General features: G+C 42.7%; 1 protein-coding gene across 1 annotated transcript in view; it reads right to left on the bottom strand.

The window, feature by feature from the left end:
- LOC126072028 (adhesion G protein-coupled receptor E3-like) overlaps positions 1-9,658 on the bottom strand; it is a 64,867-nt gene extending 55,209 nt beyond the window's left edge. Inside the window, exons 1-3 of the mRNA XM_049876618.1 lie at positions 9,616-9,658; positions 8,319-8,369; positions 4,155-4,301 (exon numbers count right to left, since the gene is read on the bottom strand). Coding sequence (XP_049732575.1) covers positions 4,155-4,301; positions 8,319-8,369; positions 9,616-9,646 — 229 coding nt within the window. The 5' untranslated portion in view covers positions 9,647-9,658. The remainder of the gene's footprint in view (positions 1-4,154; positions 4,302-8,318; positions 8,370-9,615) is intronic.
- Between the last annotated feature and the right edge of the window lie 15,179 nt (positions 9,659-24,837).

The raw sequence follows: 24,837 nt of genomic DNA, 5'->3' as shown, positions 1-24,837 counted from the left end.
GCCCCACAGAGTTTCCAAGGAGCGCCTGGTGGATTCGAACTGCTGACCTTTTGGTTAGCAGCCGTAGCACTTAACCACTATGCCACCAGGGTATCCCCAATGGAGTATTACACAATGATAAAGAACAACAACAAACCCGGGAAGCATCTCATAACATGGATGAATCTGGAGTGCATTATGCTGAGTGAAATAAGTCAATCACAAAAGGACAAATATTGTTTGAGACCATTACTGTAAAAACTCATGAAAAGGTTTACATACAAAAAGAAACAATCTTTGGTGGTTACAAGGGGGGCGGGGTGGGGATGGAAAAACACTTAACAGACAACAGATCGGTGGAAACCTTGGTGCAGGATAAGACAGTACACAATACTGGGAAAGCCAGAACAACCTGTACAAGGCAAGGTCATGGTAGGTCCATAGACACATCAAAACTCCCTGAGGGACCAAACTGCTGGGACCATGATTTTGGGGAATATCAAGCTCAATTGGCATGACATTATTTATAAAGAATACATACTACATTCTACTTTGGTGAGTAGCGTCTGGGGTCCTAAAAGCCTGTGAGCGGCCATCTAGGATACTCCACTGGTCTCACCCCATCAGGAGCAAGGAAGAATGAAGAAAACTAAAGATACAAGGGAAAGATTAGTCCAAAGTACTAACGGACCACATCTACCATGGCCTCCACCAGACTGAGTCCAGTACAGTGAGATGGTGCCCGGCTACCACCACTGACTTCTCTGACAGGGATCACAATAAAGGATCCCAGACAGAGTTGGTGAAAAATGTAGAACAAAATTCTAATTCAAAAAGAAAGACCAGACTTGCTGGCCTGACAGAGTGTGGAGAAACCGCGAGCGTATGCCCCCCAGACACCCTTTCAACTCAATAATGAGGCCACTCTTGGGGTTTGCTTTTCAGCCAAAGATTGAACAGGCGCATGGAACAAAACAAGACTAAAGTGGCCCACTAGCCCTGGGACAGGGACTAGAAGTCAAGAGGGAACAGGAAAGCTGGTAATAGGGAACCCAGGGTTGAGAAAGGAGAGTGTTGACAGGTCGTGGAGTTGTTAACCAATGTCATAGAACAATGTGTGTATTAACTGTTTGAGGAGAAACTAGTTTGTTCTGTAAATCTTCATCTAAAGTACAATTAAAAATTTTTTAAAAAATAAAGAACACTTCAAATTCTATCCTGAAGTGTGGTGCTAGAATAATGTCCATACACCTATAAGGAAGACCAGTTAATATGGCTATGATTCATATTCACACACCAAACACTAATGTCAATGATAAGGAAATTGAAGATTTTTACCAACTTCTGCAGTCTGAAATTGATGAAATATGCAATCAAGATGCATTGATAATTCCTGGTGATTAGAATGTGAAAGTTGGAAACAAAGAAGAAGGATCAGTATTTGGAAACTACAGCCTTGGTGGTAGAAAAGACGCTGGAGATGGCATGATAGAATTTTGCACTACCAAGGACTTATTGCAAATACCTGTTCTCACCAACATAGATGGTGACTGTACATGTGGATCTCTTCAGATGGAATACGCAGGAATCAAATCAACTACATCTTTGGAAAGAAATAATGGAAAAGCTCAATATCACCAGTCAGAGCAAGGCAAGGGGCCAACTGTAGAACAGACCATCAGTTGCTCATATGGAAGTTCAAGTTGAAGCTGAAGAAAATTAAAACAAGCCCATGAGAGCCTTACAACCTTGAGTATATCCCACCTAAATTTAGAGACCATCTTAAGAACAGATTTGATGTGTTGAACACTAATGACTAAAGACCAGATGTGTTGTGGAATGACATCAAGGACACCATACGTGAAGAAAGCAAGAGGTCATTAAAAAGACAGGAAAGAAAGAAAAGACCTAAGTGGATGTCTGAAGAGACTCTGAAACTTGCTTTGAACATAGAGTAGCTAAAGCAAAAGAAAGAAATGATGAAGTAAAAGAGCTTAACACGAGATTTTAAAGGGTGGCTAGAAAAGACAAAATAAAGTATTATAGTGACATGTGCAAAGGCCTGGAGTTAGAAAACCAAAAGAGAAGAACACACTTGATATTTCTCAAGCTGAAAGAACTGAAGAAAAAAAATCAAGCCTCGAGTTGCAGTACTGAAGTATTCTATGGGGAGAATACTCAACAACGCAGGAAGCATCAAAAGAAGGTGGAAGGAATACACAGAGTCACTGTACCCATAAGAATTGGTCAATGTTCAACCATTTCAGGAGGTAGCATGCGATCAAGAACCAGCAGTACTGAAGGAATAAGCCCAAGCTGCAGTGAAGGCATTGGTGAAAAGCAAGCCTCTAGGAACTGGTGGAATACCAACTGAGATGTTTCAGCAAACAGATGCAATGCTGGATGTGTTTACCTGTTTATGCCAAGACATCTGGAAGATAGCTACCTGGCTAACTGACTGGAATTGATCCATATTTTTGCCCATTCCAAAGAAAGGTGATCCAACAGAATGGGAAAATTATTAAACAATATCATTAATATTACACACAAGTAAAATTTTGTTGAAGATCATTCAAAAGCAGCTGCGGCAGTATATCCACAGGGAACTGCCAGAAATTCAAACTGAATTTAGAAGAGGACGTGAAACCAGGGATATCATCGCTGATGTCAGCTGGATACTGGCTGAAAGTTGAGAATACTAGAAAGATGTTTATCTGTGCTTTTATTTGCTGTGCAAAGGCATTCGACTCTGTGGATCAGAACAAATTATGGATAACATTGTAAAGAATGGGAATTCCAGAACACTTAATTGTGCTCATGAGGAACCTGTACATAGACCAAGAGGCAGTCCTTCAAACAGAACAAGGGGATACTGCATGGTTTAAAATCACAAAAGGTGTGTGTCAGAGTATGATCCTTTCACCATACTTATTCAATCTGTATGCTGAGCAAATAATCCAAGAAGCTGGACCATATGAAAAAAGAATGAGGTGTCAGGATTGGAGGAAGACTCATTAACAACCTGCAATATTGCAGATGACACGACCTTGCTTGCTGAAAGAGAAGAGGGTTTGGAACAGTTACTGAGGAAGATGAAAGACCACAGCCTTCAGTATGGATTACACCTCAACATAAAGAAAGACCAGATGAGTTATGGAATGACATCAAGGGCATCCATGAAGAAAACATAAAAAAAAAAAAAAAAAAGAAGGTAAGTGGGCAGGGAAACTAGATTAATGGAAACAGAACAACCAGAATGGAAATAATGAGACTATCCATACATTGTGAAGAATGTAACCAATGTCATTGAAGAATTTGTATAGAAATGGTTGAATGGGAACCTAAACTGCTGGGTAAACCTGTACTGCAAAAACAATAAAAAATTGTTAATTAAAAAAAAGTTCCTAATTGAGGGTCAAACCTTTTCACATATCCTTGGCCAACATTCCTGTCCACTTAGTGCTAATGAGCACAGGTCCCAGCAGTCCCAACAGCCCCTATTTATCATTTGCAGTTGGCCCATGAGATCAAAAGAATGTGCCATTCAGGGCTAAAGAGTATAAGGACCCATTTCTATATTCACAGAATTTTTTTTAATGTAATTCATGTAAGTATCAAGTATCAGACCTATTGATTTGATGTTTTCCTTCTATTTTATTTTATTTTTTTATTTTGGTGAAAACCTATACAGCAAAAGACACAAGATTTCAACAATTTCTACATGTACAATTTGGTGACATTGGTTACATTCTTTAGTTGTGCAATTATTCTTGCTATCCTTTTCCAAATTATTCTGCCACCATTAACTTAAACTCACTGTCCTATAAGCTTATCTAACCTTTTGAGTTGCCGTTGTCAGTTGGATCTCATATAGATAATTCTTTTAAAGAGCACATTTGTCATGGCAGACACATTTTACTAATTAAGCTAAGGTTGGTTTAAGGTTTAAGGTTTAAAGATTATCTCAGGGTAATAGTTTCAGGGTGTCATCCAGCCTCAGTGGCTCCAGAAAGTTTGGATTCCATGAGAATTTGAAATTCTGTTCCACATTTCACCCCTTTTGATCCAGGTGATTTTTTTTTTTTTTTTAGTGGAAAATTAGATCAAATCTCTGGGTATATTGTATGCATATACCTATTTTTTTTCTCTGAAGTTCTCACCGAAGTAACACTCACCTTCGCAAGTTACTCCAGGATCAGTGAACTCTTTTTCCCCACTGCTTGACTCATATCCGGCTTCACAAGAGCAATTGTAGCCTTCCGTAAAGTTGTTGCAAATGGATTTGGCTGGGCATACTGTGGAGTTATCGCATTTATTCACATCTGTGAATTAGAATTAACGAAAGGTCAAACTAGGGAAGTGATCCATGGCACCATCTTGTCATATACCCATTCATTCAACAAAAAGTCATGGAGGGCTCCCTACATATCAGCTCCTGTTCTAATGAGCTAAGACCTGTAATGGATCAAGAACACTCATGTTTTCTATCAGGGACACAATGAACAAAATGTCACTCAAAGAAAGGACTATAAAGAAAAATATAATAGTGTAAGGAGCCAAGACGATAGGGAGGGAGGCATATTCCATAGGATGGACAGGGCAGGTCTTGCTGGAGAGATGATTTTATCCCGAGTATAAAAACCAAAAACCCTTTGCCATCAAGCTGATTCTGACTTATAGTGACCATAGGACAGAGCAGAACTGCCCATAAGGTTTCCAAGGTTGTAGTCTTTACAGGAGCAGACTGCCACATCTTTTCGCCACAGCTGCTGGTGGGTTTGAATTGTTGACCTTTCGGTTAGCAGCCCAGTGCTTAACCACTGCACCACCAAAATGAGCAATATGAGCCTTGATGGTGCCAACAGTTAAGTACTTGGCTGCTAACTGAAAGATTAACAGTTGGAACACACCCAGCAGCTCTGGAGAAGAAAGAACTGGCAATCTGCTTTCGTAAAGATTACAGCTAAGAAAACCCTATGGGGAAATTCTACTCAGTCACATGGGGTTGCTGTGAGTCAGAATCGAGTTGATGACGCACAGCAGCAATAATAGCAAGGGTGCTGAAATGTATATAACCAAATTCCATTGTCGTTGAGTTGATGCCAACTCATAGCAAACCTGTAGGACGGAGTAGAACTGCCCCGTAGCGCTTCTAAGACTGTAATCTTTATGGAAGCAGACTGCCATGACTTTCTTCCATGGAGTGGCTGGTAGGTTCTAACCACCGACCATTCGGTTAGCAGTGGAGTGCTTAACCACTGCCCCACCAGGGCTCCTTGAAATTTATATAAAGTACCCATATCTCTGTAAATTGTGGTATTGGCAAAGAATATTGACTATACCATGGACTGCAAGAAGAAGGAACAAATCTGTCTTGGAAGAAGTGCAGCCAGAATGCTCCTTAGAAAGCAAAGACGGCGAGATTTCATCTCACACACTTTGGACGTATTATCAGAAGGGACCAGTCTCTGGAGAAGTGGACGGTCAGCAAAAATGAGGAAGACCCTCAATGAGGTGGACTGATATGGTGACTGCAACAGTGGCCTCAAGCATAACAATGATTGTGAGGATGGCGCAGGACTGGGCAGTGTTTTCATTCTGTTGTACACGGGGTCACTATGAGTTGGAACCTACTTGATGGCACCTAGCAACAACAGTATCTCTGTAAGTTGCCATGAGGCTGTATTTACCTATCTTGGAATGAGAACTTTAGAACCTAAGGTGGAAGCCTAAGAAGGTAGACTCCTGAGCTAAATCAGCTGGGTCCAAAATCCTACTCCTCTACTTTAGCTGTGTTATCTAAGCCAAGTTACTTAGCCACCCTGTGCCTTAGTTTTATCATCTGGAAAATAAAGATATTAATAGTATCTATCTCAAAGGGTTGTTAGGAGTATTAAAAATTGCAATGCCACTGTATTCACAAGTTCTTAGTGAAGGACCATTTGGAGCAAGGCACAGACCAGACACTTCTAATGACGTGGTCGACAGGCATTTATTACTCACAGCACACTTCAGCCTAGGTTTCCCAAGTGAGGCTCCTGTCCACAGGGTTAGATCGCATCCAAGCACCCCCCAGTTCACATTTTGGGAGGAGAGCACCTAAGTTCCCCTCTTCCAGGATTAAGTACTAACAGGACAGCATGTACAGACGGCAGATAGGGGAGGGGCAATAAAAGGGGGGTAAGGAGCCCTGGTGGCACAGTGGTTAAGTGCTTAGCTGCTAACGGAAAGATCGGCAGTTCGAACCCACCAGCCACTTTGCCAGAGAGAAAGCTGTGGCAGCCTGCTTCTGTAAAGATTACAGCCTTAGAAACCCTACGGGGCAGTTCTGCTCTGTGGTATAGGGTCACTACAAGTCGGAATTGGCTTGGGTTTTAATAAAAGGCAAAACTCATTGCCTTCGAGTCGATTCCGACTCACAGCGACCCGGTAAGACAGAGTTAAACTGTCCCATAGGTTTCTAAGGAGTGGTTGAGCTCTTAACTACTGCACCACCAGGGCCCCAATAAAAAGTAAAAGGTGGTAGTAGAAGTGGAAAGCCCCCTGCAGGCAATGAACGTTATTTATTGCCCCTGTTCAGAATGGGCTAGATTCTCTGGTGCCAGAGAACAGCCCTTCGTCCCTTACCCAACTAAGATAATTTAACAGAGTTCTGGGTTTCTTCAGAGGAAAACATCTCCCCCTAAGGTGCACACTTTACTTTGTGTCTTTAGTGGATAGTATGTCCTTATGCAGCTAAGGAGACGGTGAGGGGAAAATATTATACAGCACACCTGTGCATCCAGCCAATAAGATATTACACGTAAGCAACTAGAAGAGTACCTGTGGCAGAGCAAACACTAAACACTAGTTATGATTATCATTTCTGGACCCCATGATTCAGCTACTGCTTATCCCTTAGGTGTGGTCTCCTGGTGTGTTTTCTCCCTCACTCCCTTTCTCCATCCCTTCTTCCCTTTTTCTTTCCATCTTTGGCTCCAGAATGAAAACAGGAAGCAGAAAAATATGAAGCCATACATGTTTGGTTGAATGCCTACCAAAGGTAACAATATAATATTTTGTCCAACATTTCTATGTGGTCTTGGGATGGGGGTGCAGAGGAAAGCTTCCCACATATTTGTTAAGATTGTGACAAGATTGTTTTCATTTATTATGTAATTTTGCTTTTAGCTGTCTTACTAAATAATATATCCATCAATAAAAAAAAAAAAAAATAGAGTGGCACAATACAATACTAAAAACCAAAACAGAAAGTTGTCGAGTTGACTCCAACTCATGATGACCCCATGTATATCTGAGTAGAGCTGTGCTCTATAGGGTTTTCAGTGGCTGAGTTTTTTGGAGGTAGATTGCCAGGCCTTTCTTCCAAGGCACTTCTGGGTGGACTCAAACTTCCAACCTTTACGTTAAGAGCTGAGCATGTTAACTTTTTGTACCACCTGCCCACCGCCGTCGAGTCAGTTCTGACTCATAGTGACCCTATAGAACAGAGTCGAACTGCCTCATAGGGTTTCCAAGGTTGTAATCTTTACAGAAGCAGATTGCCACATCTTTCTCCCACAGAGAACTTGGTGGTTTCGAACCCCCAACCTTTTGGTTAGCAGCCCAACTCTTAAACAGTGTGCTACCAGGGCTCTTTTGGCACCACCTGGGGGCAGTATCATACTAATCTGCTATTTATGATGATGGAAACCCTGGTGATGTAGTGGATAAGAGTTCAGCTGCTAACCCAAAGGTCAGCAGTTCAAATCTACTAGGTGCTCCTTACAAACCCTGTGGGGCAATTCTACTCAGTCCTATAGGGTCACTAGGAGTCAGAATTGACTCAACGGCAATGGGTATTAATGATGACATGGCTCAATATTTATTGACAAGAAAATATATTCAGTCTATATTAGATGAAATAAAATCAGATTAGAAAACAGATTGTAAGCTATGATCTCATTTGGTAAAATTACATATAAATATAAAACAAGTGAGATCAGATAAGCAGTATAATAAAAACAGTGGTCATCTCTTTGTTATCTCCATATTCTTTTTCTCCTGATTTTTGTGTATTCTTTTTTTCAAATAGCTTGTGTAAATTAAGCGGTCAGAATAAACCAGTGAAGCTATTGTTTTATGTTGTCAGCATGATATGCTGGGAAAAAAAAAAAATCATTCGGGCCAGAATCACGCTCTTCTAGGTGTGAATTTTGGGGCTAACAAAATTTGTACTGCTCATCTCCAAAGTGTTGTAGGACAAACTGGGAATAAATGGGAACTGCTTTGTAAATAAATATCTATAGAAATGCAGGCTGTACTAACCGTTCCATTCTTACTCCCAATCACCCACGTACCTTGGCATGATGAATTGCAAATGTTCATGAAGAAAATTAGGCAGAAAAGTCCTAAGAGAAAGAACAAAAATGGAATGGTTAAGACCCTCAACCAGATGGATTGACACAGTGGCTGCAACAGTGGGCTCAAGCATAACAACGACGGCGAAGATGGCACAGGACCGAGCAGTGTTTCATTCTGTTGTACGTAGGGTCGCTATGAGTCGTAATTGACTTGACGACACCTAACATCGACGACAATCTTTACAGAAGCAAATCACCCGGACTTTCTTTGGTAGCAGTGCTGGGTGGGTTCGAACTACCCAACCTTTAGGTCAGTAGTTGAATGCGAACCATTTGCACCACCTTGTAAATCACATGAGTTAATCGTCATCAAATAAGTTAAAAGGTAAAATTATAAAAGTCCTATTGATATTTATAACAAAACAACACATAACATGAAAGGGTTTTAGTGTTTCATATAAGATGGTGCAGGGCTTCTGAAATTAGGAGCAGAAAGTGCCTGCAACTACCCTGCAGCAGCCTGAGTGTCCCTGTCCCTCTCGGGCTCTAACTATGGAAGGTTCAGATTATAGACAGGAGCATCCCTTCAATGAGCTCCTTTAGATGCTCTGTTGTTCCAAGCTGCCATGGAGTCAGCCCCAATTCATGGCGACCCCATGCACAACAAGATCAGAAAATTGTAATCCATAAGGTTTTTGTTGGCTGCTTTTCCAAAGTAGATCACCAGGCTTTTCTTCCTAGTCTGTCTTAGTCTGGAAGCGCCCCTGAAATCTGTTCGGCATACTAGCAACATGCAGAGCTCCACTGACAGATGTGTGCTAGCTGCGCATGAGGGGCACCGGCTGGGAATCCAAGCCAGGACCCCCACACGGAAGGCGAGAATCCTACCTCTGAACCACCACTGCCCCCCTTAACAACACAACCCGTTGCTGTGGAGCCAGTCCTGGCTCCTGGAGGCCCCAGTGTGTCCGAGTAGAAGTGTGCTCCGTAGGGTTTTCAGTGGCTGATTTTTCAGTAGGTCACTGGGCCTTTCTTCTGAGATGGCTCTGGGTGGACTTGAACCACCAACTTTTCAGTTAGCTGAGAAAGCTGTAACTGTTTTCACCACCCAGGTTCTCCCCGCCCCCTAGCACCGCAGCTCAGGTAATACCATCTAAGACATACCTCGGCCCTGGTTAAAAGAGAAGCAGGTGGACACCCCACAGGCCACATTGCTGAATAAAAAACAGAATATGAGAAGAAAGGGGTCCTTGCTGTTTCTAGTTGAAAAGAATAGAATGTTTCAAAGACTTACCGTACAAAAACAAGAACCGACTTCTAGCCATAATGACAGATATGAGGGCAAATACAGGAACTTGCATCTTCTTGTATCTTTCTCTGGTGTTTCTCAATGAGAATTGGAGGTTTCGTAACTATGGGGCTTTCCTCTACTAGTGTAACAGGCAATCGAAGAGGATCTTTTATTTTGTAAAAAGAAAAGGAAAACAGGGAAAGTCTACTGAAGTCTTCAACTTACTCTGAGATGTGTAAAAAAATAAGATGGACGAATGGATGAGTAGGGGGATACAGCGATGGTGATATATGTGCAAAAAACAAGTATAACAAAATGTTAATCGTACGTTCTAGATGGTGGGTGTATTGGAGTTTGTTATAAAAATCTTTGAACTTTGCAGCACGTTTGAAAATTTTCATAATAAAATGTTGGGAGAAGTTTGAAAGTAGCTTGTACTTATTATAGAAATCTTAGACAACATGGACCCCCCCCCCCCCAAAAAAAAGAAGAAAATAAAAGTTCCTTCTAAACTGTAAGCTCAGAGCTCCTGCTAACATTTTAGGAAAAAATTAATCGGGCTACTCATGTTGTTTTGTAGCTTAATTTTTAAATTTAACTTTAGATCAGTGTTTGTCTACCTTGGCATTATTGGCACGGGGGCTGGATAAGCTTTTCGCTTGGAGGTAAGGCTGGCTTGTGCGTCGTAGGATGTTGGGTGGTATCCCTGGTCTACTACCCACTGGATTCCAGAAACAATCTTCCCCAGTTGAAACAGCCAAAAATGTCTCCAGGCATTGCCAAGTGAACCCTGGTCTCTGAGTTCAGAACCACTGTTCTAGGTTATAAACATCTTTCCATATGAAAATGCATACATCCTTGAAGAAAATGCCAAAATCTTAAAGACATTGATTATGATTTAAACAAACGGAAGGAGATCTTGTGTGCTATGGTGGGATGACTCATTGCCATAAAAAATTTCTGTTGTACCAAAATTAATATAAAAAGTGGATGCAATTACAATTAGGTATTCAATGCCTGATTTGTCATGTTTTTGCAAGAGGATAGGGCGGGATACAATTATTTTAAGCCCACGTTGTTGTTAGTTGCTGATGAGTCGATTCTGACTGGTAGGACTGCTCTGTGGGGTTTTCAAGGCTGTGACCTTTTGGAAGCAGACTGCCAGGCCTCTCTTCTTGGCATCTCTGAGTGGACTCGCCAGACTTTTGGCTAGTAGTTGAATGTTTAACCATTTGCACCACACAGGGACTCCTTAAGCTCATGTAAGAAGATTAAGTGTCTGAGGCTCCAACCCAGTGCCGTCGAGTCGATTCCAACTCATAGCGACCGTGTAAGACAGAGTAAAACTGCCCCATAGAGTTTCCAAGGAGCGCCTAGTGGATTCGAACTGCTGACCCTTTAGTTAGCAGCCGTAGGGGCTAGCCAAGGAAATTATGAAAAGAAAGAACTGTGGGGTTCAGGAGGAGACAATATTTGAAATCATAAGTATAAAAGTCACCTTTCTTACAATGTTCTTGTTGTTAGGTGGGGTCTCGTCTGTTCCGACTCACGTACAACAGAACACTGCTTGGTCCTGTGCCATCCTCACAATCGTTAGGTTTGAGCCCATTGTTGCAGCCACAGTGTCAATCCATCTCATTGAGGGTCTTCCTCTTTTTTGCTGACTCTCTACTTGACCAAGCATGATGTCCTTCTCCAGGGACTGGTCCCTGCTGATAACATGTGCAGAGTAAAAGTAAAAGAATGAATTCGAAACATTAAATTCCCATTCTTATAAGCTGCCCAGTTCATACTTCGTTAGAGCAACCTTAGGAAACAAACACTGTGCTATCCAGAGCGGAATGGGAGACACCTATTCCCATGGTTAAGTGAAATATAAGACCAAAAAAAAAAAAAAAAATCAGGTGCTGTCAAGTTGCTTCCAACTCATGGGGCCCCAACTCACGTATGTCAGAGTAGAATTGTGCTCCATTGGGTTTTCAGTGGATGATTTTTTAGATGTAGGTTGCCAGGTCTTTCTTCCGAGGCACCTTTCGGTAGACTTCAACCTCAAGCCTTTCAGTTAGCAGCCCAGTGCTTTAATTGTTTGCATCACTCAGGGATTCCAAGATCTAAGACTCCGGGTGCTAAAATGCTTGAATGCATTGAATGAAGTCCATTGAATGCTTAAAAACAAAGTGTTTTGGAGCTAAGAGAAAAAGGTGGATGGTGGCTGCAAAGGAAACAGGAAAAGCTTCCTGGAGGAGGTGTGATTTGAGATGAAACCGGAAAGGTGGCTTTTGGTTTGCCACACACAGGTGGGTGAAGAGGTCTTAGTTTCAGGGTAAGTAGGCACCGGGGACGAGATACGGAACTCAGTTTGTAGACCAAGGGCAGTGCCATGTTGGAAGTTCCGTGTCCAAATGGGGCAGGGCACCACATGGCATTAGTTCTCTTTCCAGTCTGCTATTTCTGACTAAAGTAAACTTGCAAATCTTTTTTGGAGGGGTTGGGACAGGGAAGTCGCTTCTCTTCTGCTTTTCTAGAAAGTGTCATGCCTTCACTTAGAAACTGCTCTTCAGTAAATTCCTAGGAGGATGAAGTTACAAGGCCACTGGGCATATCTCTCCTAGACTGGGGTCCAAATTTGAGAGCTGCCATAACCTCTCACTACAGCCTTTCTCTCAACATGAACCCCTCTTTGTGCCAACTGGGGAGTCCCTGGGTGGAGCAAATGGTTCACGTTCTCAGCTGTTAACCAAAAAGTTGGAGGTTCTAGCCCACCCAGAGGCACCTTGGAAGAAAGTCCTGGCAATCTACTTACAAAAACTCAGCTGGTGAAATCCTCGTGGAGCACAGTTCTACCCTGGCATACATGAGGTTGCTAGGAGTCAGGGCTGACTGGATGGCAACTGATTTGGCCCCAAAGGGAACCTTGACGACACTTTGGCCTGATGAGTTCTCCTCCTTCCTCCCCTCAGAGGCCAGCTCAGTCCCTCTCATCCATATAAAGCTATTTCTATTTTCCTTTAGCTTTTTAAATTTTGCTTTTTACTCGAGGTGTAACTTTCATTCAGTACTGTGCCAGTCTTTAGTGAACCACTTGATACATATGTTACATCAGTGAACATTCATGTAACCACACCCGATCACGATATAGAACATTTCCAGCATTCCAGAAAGTTCTCTCTTGCCCCCTTCTAGTTGGCACCACCCCCCCAACCCAAGAATGAACCATTCTCCTGATTTCCATCTACGTTGCTGAGTTTTGCCTTTGCTTGATAGTCATGTAAATAGACTCCTATAGTTTGTAACCTTTGGGATCTGTCTTCTTTCACTAATCTTTATGTTTGTGAGATTCATCCCGCCTAGTGCACGTAGCTATACGTTGTTCTTTTTCACGGCTGTATAGTGTATTCTATTGTATGACTATGCTGCAGTCTATCCATTCTGCCATTCTGTTATTGAAGTGGTTTCCACCTTGGCCCTATTGTAAACAAAGCTGCTGAGAAGATTCTGGTACATATATTCATGTATTATATATATACATATTATATATTATGTATATGTATGCACATAGATTATATATATGTTCTGTGCTGTCGAGTCAATTCAGACTCATAGTGACCCTATAGGACAGAGTAGAACTGCCCCATAGGGTTTCCAAGGAGTGGCTGGTGGATTCAAACTGCCGACCTTTTGGTTAGCAGCCTGAGCTCTTAACTACTTCACCACCTGGGCTCCTATTATATACACACACACATATTATACACATATTTTTGTGCATATCCTATTGCGGTACAGTGAATTACTTAATATGCCCCTCCCAGCCACAGTCTTTGTAACTCCCACCAAATGACTGGGTGAGGACTTTGCAAAAGAGGTGTTTGTGGCCCATCAAGGGGATTGGATAGCTTGCTCATAATGTCAACAAGGTAAGTAAGACACCCTTGTGGATGTGGGGTCATGCAAATAAGATGTATGGAATCCTGACGAGGGACTGGTCAGTTTTGCCATCCTGCTAGGCTTAAAAGAGCAGTCAATCCCAGAGAAGAGGGAGGCTGACTACCACCAAGAAAGAAGAAATGGGAGTAGAGCTCATCCATTGGACCCAGGAACCCTGCACTGAGACCTCCTAGACGGAGACAGAGAAAGAGAGAGCTGTAACACAGAAGACAGAGAGAGGCAGCAGAACGAGGACAGAGAGGGAGAGCTGTCACACCGGAAATGGTGAGAAGCGGCGGCAGAGAAATGGCGGCAGCACAGGCAGCAGAACCAGGAGAGATTGCGGTGGGTCTCCTGGCCCACAGAGCAAAGTGGTTACAGTGGGTGTGCCGAACCACGGAGCCAGAGAGCTGAGCACCTTCGGGCTGAGGTTTACTGGCAGAGTGGGGTGTCTCTGGGGACTTCTGGCAGAGCTAAAAGAGCTTTGTAGCATCTGCCCAAGCAGGGCAGAGGCCACACTGGTCCAAGATGCCCAAGAGGCCCAAGGGGCCGACGGGCCGAGGGCCCAGGAGACTGAGAGCCAGAGAAAGGTGTGCCTGCGGGCATGGCTGAGAAGAGGCTGTCCTGATGGAAGAACTGTATCCTGAGCATTCCTGACCCTGAATTGTAACCTGTTACTTCCCTAGTAAACCCTGTAATCGTCAGTATTGTCTGTGAGTTCCGTATAGCCATTGCAATGAATTACTGAGCACAGCAGAGAAGTTGAGAGTGTCATGAGAGGGATGGTTGGTGTCAGAATTGGTAAAAAGGTTGGAAGGTAGAGGCGTGTCTGACCTCTGCCTCATAGGAATCGGCTTCAGGCTGTTGATCTTGATTCTCCTTCCCCCTTGTGATTTTAAAAGGGATCAGATACCCTCAGCACACCATGTTTACAATTATGTTGTACTTAAGTACTCATTTCTCTTGGATGTATGCCCATGAGTAGTGAGTAGAATCGTAGGGATATAGCTTATCTATCTATCTGTCTGTCTATCTTTATCTATCTATCCATCTCTCTCTCTGTCTTTCTGTCATCTATCTACCTACCTACCTACCTACCTACCTATCCAGAGAAAGAAGGAACCCTGGTGGTACAGTGGTTAAGAGCTTGGCTGCTAACTGAAAGGTTTGTGGTTCAAACCCACCAGTCGCTCCATGGGAGAAAGATGTAGCAGTTTGCTTCCCTAAAGATTTACAGTCTTGGAAACCCTAGAGGGCAGTTCTGCCCTGTCCTATAGGGTTGCTATGAGTCAGAATTGACTCTGTGGTGAAGGTTTATAGAGAGAGAAAGGGCAGGGAAAGGGAGAGAGAAAGAGGCGAGGCGAGGAGAGATACAGATTAGATATAGACATAGATACAGATACAGGTATAGTCAGTTTGTCATATTGTGGTGGCTTACACGTTCCTATGATGCTGGAAGCTATGTCACCGATATTTTAAATATCTGCAGGGTTACCCATGGTGGATAGGCTTCAGCAGAGCTTCTAGACTAAGGCAGACTAGGAAGAAAGGCCTGGTAATCTACTTCTGGAAATTAGCCAACGAAAAACCTGTGGATCACAGAATATTGTCCTATTACCAATGAAGACGAAGTTGGTGCAGAACTGGGCAAAATGTTTCTTTTGTTATACGTAGGGTCCCCATGAGTCAGAACTGACTCGAAGGCAATTAACAACAAATATGGCCAAATAGTTTTTCCAGATTGGCTTGTTAGGTTTGAATTGTGCCCCCAAATAGATATGTTCAAGTCCTAACACCTGGTATCTTTTGCACATGACTGTGTTTGGAAATGGGATCTTTTAAGACGTTGTCAGTTAACATGAGGCCATACTGGAGTGGGGTGGGCCCTAGTCCCATCTGAGCTATCTTTATAAAAGAGGAGAAGAGACAGAGAGACAGAGGGAAGAATACCGTGGGATGCTACATCCGTAAGCCAAGGAATGCCTGGAGCTACCAAGAGAGGCATGGAACAGATTCTCCCTAGGAGACCCCAGAAGGAAACAATATAGTCAATGCCCTGAATTCAGACTTCTAGCCACCAGAGCCATGAGACAATAAATTTCTGTTCTTATAAAGCCACCTATTTTGTGCCGTTTTGTTACAACAGCCACAGGACACTCATACACACTTGTACTGATTCACACTCCACCAGTGCTCCATCTTCTCCAGTATTTCCTAAGTGATCCGAGCCACGCAAGGCAGTGCGTTTATTACATGTTAACTGGTTGCTACTTGCGTCCTGGGTGCTGATGGGTACTGTCTCCCAGACTAGATTGTTCAGTGCTATAAGGGCAGGTACCTCCCTGCAAGCTCTTGCAAAAACCCACTTCCCTCTTTCCCTTCCTGTGGGCAGCTAGCAGAAAGCTGGGTGCAAACAAGTAATTAACACGTTTGCTTATTCATTACGATATAAGGCATTAGATTCCCATTGCTGCAGAATTCATCTTTAAAGAACAATGTCAACTAAAAAAAAAAGGATGACAAATAATAAGCATATCAAATAAATATGTATTTTTATATGTGTAAATAAATAGAAATGTATATATTAAATATATGTGTATACATATATAAAATATATGATTCCTGGATGATGCAAAGAGTTTACACTTGACTATTGACCTAAAGGTTGGCAGTTCAAACCCACCCAGTGGCACCACAAAAGAAAGGCCTGGTGTTCTGCTTTCGTAAAGACTAAACCAAAAAAAAGAAAAAACACCAAACTCAATGCTGTCGAGTCGATTCCGACTCATAGCGACCCTATAGGACAGAGTAGAATTGCCCCATAGAGTTTCCAAGGAGCACCTGGTGGATTCGAACCGCTGACCTCTTGGTTAGCAGCCGTAGCACTTAACCACTACACCACGAGGGTTTCCTCGTAAAGATTAAAGATTACTGCCAAGAAAATCCTGCGGAACCCAGTTCTACTGTGTAACCCATGGGGTTGCCATGAGTTGGAATCAACTTGACGGCAACAGACTTGGGGTTTGTAAATATATATATATTTATACATATACACACATAAATGGAGCCCTGGTGGTGCAGCGGTTAAGTGCTCGTCTATTAACAGAAAGATCAGCAGTTGGAACCCACCAGCCGCTCTGAGGGAGAAAGATATAGTGGTTTGTACTGTGAAGATTAAAAATCTTGGCAATCCTATGGGGCAGCTCTACTCTGTCCTATAAGATTGCTATGAGGCTGGATCGACTTGACCACAATGGGCTTTAGGTGTATATATACATATATATATATATATATATATATATATATATATGAATGAAGAAATACCCGGCAACGTATTTCCAAAAACTCAGTCTTGAAAACCCTATGAGCACAGTTCTACTCTGACACACAGGGGATCACCATGAGTTGGAGTTGACTGAGGGGCAACTGGTACTGGTAGTGATACTATCTAGATGTGTGTAAAAATGTAAATGCAAAAAGAATACTAGATATTGTTCATGAATATATGTGTTTTATGTGCGCATATATGTTTAGATGTATTTGTGTTTGAATGTGTATTACATATTGACATGGATTGAATTATGTCCCCCCAAAATACCTGTCAACTTCCCTGGGCCATGATTCTCAGTATTATGTGATTGTCCCCCATTTTGTCATCTGATGTGATTTTCCTATGTGTTGTAAATCCTGTCTCTGATGAGATGGGATTAGTGGCAGTTATATTAATGAGACAGAACTCAATCTACAAGATTGAATTGTGTCTTGAGCCAATCTCTTTTGACATATAAAAGAGAGAAGCGAGCAGAGGGTCAGGGGGACATCATACCACCAAGAAAGAAGCACTTGGGAGGACAGCACATCCTTTGGACCTGGGGTCCCTTAGCAGAGAAGCTCCTTGACTGCCGGAAGATTGATCACAAGGATCTTCACCCAGAGCTGACAAAGAGAGAAAGCCTTCCCCTGGAGCTGGCATCCTGAATTTGGACTTCTAGCCTCCTAGACTGTGAGAGAATAAATTTCTCTTGTTAATACTATCCATTTGTGGTATTTCTGTTATAGCAGCACTAGAAACTAAGTTCAAATCCACCAGGTGACCCTTAGAAAGCCTATGGGGCAGTTCTGCTCTGTCCTATAGGGTTGCTATGAGTCAGAATCGACTCGACAGCAATGGGTTTGGTTTTTTGTTGGTTTAGATAACTAAGACATGTATACATGTATGAAACTGAGAATGAAAGGATTGTTATTGTTAGTTGCTGTCAAGTTGGCTCCAATTCATGGTGACCCCATGTACAACCTGGTTCTATGCTATCCTCAAAATTGTTGCTGTGTTTGGGCCCATTTTTGCAGCTGCTGTGTCAATTCATCTCATTATATGAAAGAAAAAGTCAAACTCATTGCCATTGAATGAATTCCAACTCACAGTGACCCTACAGGACAGTAGAGTCATCTCATAAAAACCAGCCAAACCCACTGCCAGCAAGTCAATTCCAACTAACTCACAGAGACTCTATAAGACAGAGGAGAACTGGCCCATAGGATTTCCAAGGCTGTGAGTCTTATAGAAGCAGGCTGCCACATCTTTCTCCCAGCGTCTCACCATAGACAACAAAAAGAATGATATTTGCCTGTTTAGGGGGGTCACATTTAGGGGAATTCAGAAAACTGAGCATATTGGGCCCAGAAAAGAAAAAAAACTTGAGCGGCCGATAATTCCAAACTCAAATCCACTGCCGTCAAGTGGATTCTGACTTGTGTAGAACTGGCCTAGGCTCTCCAAGGGAGAAAATCTTTGTGGAAGCAGACTGTCACATCTTTCTCCCGAGGAGCAGCTGGTGGGTTCTAACTGCTGACCTTTGGGTTGGCAGCTGAGTGCTTTAACCACTGCATCACCAGGGCTGATAATTTGATGCAGTCAAATATGTGAAGGACAATTAGGTCATTCTATGTAGCACTGAAAAACAGAACAAAGGTTAACATATTTTGGCCACTGTAAAGAAAAACTGCAATATTTAGACTTGTTCAAAATAAAACGGGCAGTGAAATCCTGAATGGGATCCTGGAACAGAAAAATGTTATTAGGTAAAAATTAAGGAAATGTGAATGAATATGGACTCTCGTGAATAATAATGTTGGTTCATTTAATTGTAACAAATGTGCCACACTAATGTAGGATGTTAATAACAGGGGAAACTGGGACCTCTCTGTACTATCTTTGTAATATTTCTGTAAACCTATAACAGTTCTAAAAATTAAGTTTACTAGATAAATAGAAGGAGACCCTGGTGGGGTAGTCCTTAAGAGCTACTGGCCGCTAACCAAGAGGTCAGCAGTTCGAATCCACCAGGTGCTCCTTGGAAACCGTATGGGGCAGTTCTAGCCTGTCCAACAGGGTTGCATGAGTCAGAATCAACTCAATAGCGATGGGTTTGGTTTTTTTAGTTTTAGATAAAAGCCAGTTGCTGTCAAGTCAACTCTGATTCATGGCGACTTCATGTGTGTCCGAGTAGAACTGTGCTCCATGGGGTTATCAGTGACTGATTTTTTGGAAGTAGATCAGCAGGACTTTCTCCTGTGGTGCCTCTGGGTGGACTCGAACCTCCAAACTTTCGGTTAGCAGCCAAGCATCTTTACGGTTTGCATCACCCAGGGGTGATAGATGATAAATAATAGATTATATAGATAAATAATATATGATAAGTGGATAGGAGATAGAGAAATGGATAATAGTAGATGATAGGTTAGATGATGAGGAATAGGTGATAGATAACTGACAGACGGAGATAGATGACAGACAGAAGACAGATAAATAGATGATAGACAGATAGAACAAACTGATTTGGGAGTGAATTCCTGTCACTGCAAAGATTTAAGCAGACGCCATTTGACTACCTCTTGTGTGTGGGGAAGTTAACTTAGATTTTATATCTAACTGGTAAGGATCTCCAGCCACGAACTCAGTTGAGCAATGAATGTGTCTTTCCCTGCTTTTCCCTCAAGTGAATTGACTTTTCATCTCAAGTCAGTGGCACGCAGCTGCTAACCAAAAGGTTGGCGGGTCAGACCCACACAGAGGTGCATCGGAAGAAAGGTCTGGCAATCTACTCCCAAAAGGTCACAGCCATGAAATCCCTATGGAGCAGGCCTACTCCGCACACATAGAGCTGCTGTGAGTTGGAAGCAACTTGATGGCAACCGGTTTTGGTTCTCAAATTAATTCAGGGTCCCCAGGGCTCTTCCCCCGAGGGATTGCCTCTGGGTTCTGGTCACCATCAGGCACACCGTTCGGGATGGATCAGGAGCATCCTTGTACCCTTGGCCTACTCTGGGATGTGGGGGACTTTGCTTGGAACCATAGCAGTCATTTGAAGTTAGAACAGACTCCTTCTACTCCTGGGTCCCCCCAATTGCGCTGCACTGCGTCCCACACCCAGGGGCAGAGGGAGTAGGCAGGAACCTCGAAAATGGCTCAATTACTTATTTCCTCCACAACTCATCCTTCCCCTGTCCCTGCAGACTGTTATCTGGCCTTGGAGTGAGGGCTGTGGCTGATCTTATGTTATGCCCCAAGTTGCCTGATGAACTTTCGTTTTTTTAAATATACACAGTGTTTTAGATAAAAGTTTACAGAGCAAATTAGTTTCTCATTAAACAATTAATACAAATACTGTTTTGTGACATTGGTTGCCAACCCCATGGCGTGTCAACACTCTCCCCTTCTCGACCTTGGATTCCCTGTTACCAGCTTTCCTGCCCCCCTTCTGCCCTTTAGTCCTTGCCTCTGGGCTGGTGTGCCCCTTTAGTCTTATAGGCTTGTCTAATCTTTGGCTGTAGGGTTAGCCTCAGGAGTGACCTCAGTACTAAAAGTGTGTCTGGGGGCCATACTCTCAGGGTTTCTCCAGTCTCTGTCAGACCAGTAAATTTGGTCTTTTTTTGTGAGTTAGAATTTTGTTCTGTGTTTTTCTCCAGCTCTCTCTGGGACCCTCTATTGAGGTCCGTGTTGAACTTTTTTTTTTAATTAATTTTTTTATTGTGGCTGAAAATATATACAGCAAAATATATCACAAATCCAACAATTTCTGCATGTACAATTCAGTGACATTGGTTACATTCCTTGAGTGGTGCAACCATTCTCACCTTCCTTTTAGCAATTTCTCCTCTACATTAACATAAAGTCAATGCCCCTTAAGCTTCCTGTCTGACCTTTGGAGTTGCTGTTGTCAGCTGGATCCCAGAGAGATAGTTCTTTAAAGGGCAGAAGGATCAGGGCAGACATTCTTTGCTAATTAAGCTAAACTTTTTTTTTTTTTTTTTGGTTTTAAGAAGACTTCAGGGGATAGGGTTGGTTTAGGATTTAAAGATTAAGTCAGTGGAATCACTAGGCAGGTGGGGGGGAGGGGAAGAGAGGGTGCAGACAGCACAGGGTAACACCACCAGAGGGGGGTGCCACCAAAATGACTGTAAAATTTTCGTGCAGTGTTTCTGCAGAAATTTATTACTTTTTATTAAAATATCTCTTAGCGGTCAGGAAGTGAAAGGTCTCCCAAAGTTAAGATGCTGTTGCAGGCGCCTAGCGCGCTAGAGTGGCAGAGAAGCCTGCAGGATCACTAGGAGGGCCAGGGAAGCCAGGCGGATTATGGTCGCCGGGCTCCCGCCGCCTCCAGGTGCCCAGGCCCTGCCAAGTCGGTGCACGAGGGCCACCCCCAGCCCACTGCGTCCTGGCCAGCAGCTACTGGTGGCTGGCGCCCACTGAGCCTAATGCCCCTAAAGGAGGAAGAAACGAAGAACCCCGTTTCTTCCTGAGGACTGTTGGCCCTTCATCCCACAGCCCAGAGGTCTTGCTTGGCTACCTCTTGCCCCCTCCCGCCCGGCTCTGGCCCTGGGGAGCTGTGTGTGGTCGCTGCTGCCCTGGGGCTGCTCCGTGTGACCGCAGATGGGTGATGACGCTGCAGGGCCCCCACACTCTTTGCTTCTGCCTTCTCTTCTGTATCTCAGGGACTCCAGGGTGCAGGGGAGTCCAAGTTGGGAGCGCAAGGTTCAACTCCCCAGGATGAAATGAGTGGCCCTGCTCCCGCTCCTTTCCCCCAGACTCCACAGTTTAAAATACTATTGATTTTTTTGATTTTGCAATTGAGATTCACAGGCCCTTGGATAACTCATATTCTGGGTGTGCCCAGTTGGCCCAGCTGTGTGTACAATATTGTTATTTAAAGGTGTAATTTTAATTTTGCTGTTTTTTTATGTCACTACCACTGTCATTACATTCAGTGATATATGAGAATTACGATTTACAAGTAACAGTACAAAAAGCATCATCGAGGACTCTGTATGATCTGGTACGAGAGGAGGCCCATGGAGGGGTGAAACCATGAGCTCTTGCACTGGGTGACACCAACCCTAGTGATGCCACTGTCTTAGGGGAACAGCTCATCCACCCCCTATTGCTCTAAAAAGTCTGGATTCTGTAAGAATTGGAATTCTGTTCTACATTTACTTCCCTTTTGATCAGAATGCATCTATAGAATCTTCAATCAAAATGTCAGATTTGGGGACTCACAAGCCGAAAGCTTCTTTTGTTCTTGGAGGCATCCTTTGCCCAGTCAGTGGCACTTTCTCCAGCTGTAGGCAGTATGGAGGAGAGGACACAGGAAATAAGAATATACTAATGGTTTTGGCTGGCAATGTCTGGAGATATTTTTGGTTGTTACAACTGGAGGAGGGAGGGCCACTACCGGAATCTAGTGGGTAAGGTCCAGAGATGCTGCTCAACACTCTACAATGTACAGGATGACCCCTCCACACACAAGCAAGAATTATCCAGCCCCAAGTATCAACAGTATTCTGTTTTGACCCATAAAGTTGTCATGGATCAAAGAACAACATATTTGGTAAAGTAGGTGGCCAACAAAAATGAGAGAAACCCTCCATAGAATGGATTGACACAATAGCCTAAACAATGGACTCAAACATACCAAAGATATTGAAGGTGGTGCAGGACTGGACGATGTTTTGTTATGTTGTATGTGGGGTCACCATGAATTGGAGCCAATGTGATGGTAACTAACAACAAATATCAACAGTGCTAAGGTTGCAAAATCTTGGAGTAGATGTACCAATATATCTATGAACTTATCAAGACAGCTTCCCCATCCGTCTGTAAGTTTGTTGTACTGTGGAAGCTTGCATGTTGCTGTGATGCTAGAAACTATGCCGCAGGATTTCAGATCCCAGTAGGGTCACCTATGGCAGACAGGTTTCAGCTGAGCTTCCAGACTACGACAGAAGAGGAAGAAGGACCCGGTGGTCTACTTCTGAAAAGATTTAGCTAGTGAAAACCTTATGAATAGCAGCAGAACATTGTCTGATATAGTGCTGGAAGATGAGCCTCTCAGGTTGGAAGGCACTCAAAAGACAACTAGTGAAGAGCTGCCTCCTCAAAGTAGAGTCAACCTTAATGATGTGGCTGCAGTCACACTTTTGGGACCTTCGTTTGCTGATGTGACATGACTCAAAATGAGAAGAAACAGCTGCAAACATCCATTAATAATTGGAACATGGAATGTACGAAGTATGAATCTAGGAAAATTGAAAATCATCAAAAATGAAATCGAATGCATAAACACTGATATCCTAGGCGTTAGTGAGTGACATGGGCTGGTATTTGCCATTTTGAATCAGACAATCATATGGTCTACTATGCTGGGAATGACAAATTGAAGGAGAAAGGCATTGCATTCATCATCAAAAAGAAAATTTCACGATCTATCCTGAAGTTCAACACTGTGAGTGATAGGATAATATCCATATGCCTACAAGGAAGACCAGTTAATACAACTATTATTTGAATTTATGCACCAACCACTAAGGAAAAAGATGAAGAAATTAAAGATTTTTACCAACCTCTGCAGTCTGAAATTGATAGAACATGCAAACAGGATGCATTGATAATTACTAGTGATTGGAATGTGAAAGTTAGAGACAAAGAAGAAGGATCGGTAGTTGGAAAATATAACTTTGGTGATAGAAACGATGCCAGAGATCCCATGGTAGAATTTTGCAAGATCAACGACTTCTTCATTGCAAATACGTTTTTTCACCAATATAAACAGCAGCTATACACATGGACCTCACCAGATGGAATACACAGGAATCAAATGGACTACATCAGTGGAAAGAGATGATAGAAAAGCTCAATATCATCAGTCAGAACAAGGCCAGGGGCTGACTGTGGAGCAAACCATCAATTACTCATATTCAAGTTCAACTTAAAACTGAAGAAAATTAGAACAAGTCCACGAGAGCCAAAGTATGACCTTGAGTGTATTCCACCTGAATTTGGAGACCATCTCAAGAATAGATTTGATGTGTTGAACACTAATGACCCAAAGACCAGACGAGTTGTGGAAGGACATCATACATGAAGAAAGCAAGAGGTCATTAAAAAGACAGGAAAGAAAGAAAAGAGCAAAATGGATGTCAGAAGAGTCTCTAAAACTTGCTCTTTAATGTTGAGTAGCTAAAGCAAAAGGAAGAAATGATGAAGTATAAGAACTGGACAGAAGATTTCAAAGGGCAGCTTGAGAAGACAAAGTAAAGTATTATAGTGACATGTACAAAGAGCTAGAGATAGAAACCAAAAGGGAAGAACACACTCAGCATTTTTCAAGCTGAAAGAACTGAAGACAAAAATTCAAGTCTCGAGTCACAATAGTGAAGGATTCCATGAGGAAAATATTAAACAATGTAGGAAGCATCAAAAGAAGATGGAAGGAATACACGGAGTCACTCTACCAAAAAGAATTGGTCAACTTTCAACCGTTCGAGGAAGTAGCACATGATCAGTAATGATGGTACGGAGGCAAGTGGTCCAAGCTGCACTGCAGGCATTGGCGAAAAACAAGATTTCAGGAAGTGGTGGAATACCAATTGAGATGTTTCAGCAAACGATGCAGTGCTGGAAGTGCTCACTTGTCTATGCCAAGAAATTTGGAAGACAGCTACCTGGCCAACCAACTACAGAAGAGATCCATATTTATGCCTATTCCCAAAAAAGGTGACCCAACTGAATGCATAAATTATTGAACAATATCATTAATATCACATGCAAACACAATTTTGCTGAAGATCATTCAAAAGGTGCTGCAGAAGTATATCTACAGGGAACTGCCAGAAATTCAATTAGAATTCAGAAGAGGACAAAGACCCAGGAATATCATAGCTGATGTCAGATGGATCCTGGTTGAAAGCAAAGAATACTAGAAGGATGTTTACCCATGTTATATTGATTATGAAAAGGCATTCGAC

The sequence above is a fragment of the Elephas maximus genome, chromosome 3, assembly GCF_024166365.1.
Source record: "Elephas maximus indicus isolate mEleMax1 chromosome 3, mEleMax1 primary haplotype, whole genome shotgun sequence".
Classification (NCBI taxonomy): Eukaryota; Metazoa; Chordata; class Mammalia; order Proboscidea; family Elephantidae; genus Elephas; species Elephas maximus.
The sequence above is the reverse complement of the archived record's forward strand: the minus strand, read 5'-3'. Positions and strand labels throughout refer to the sequence as shown.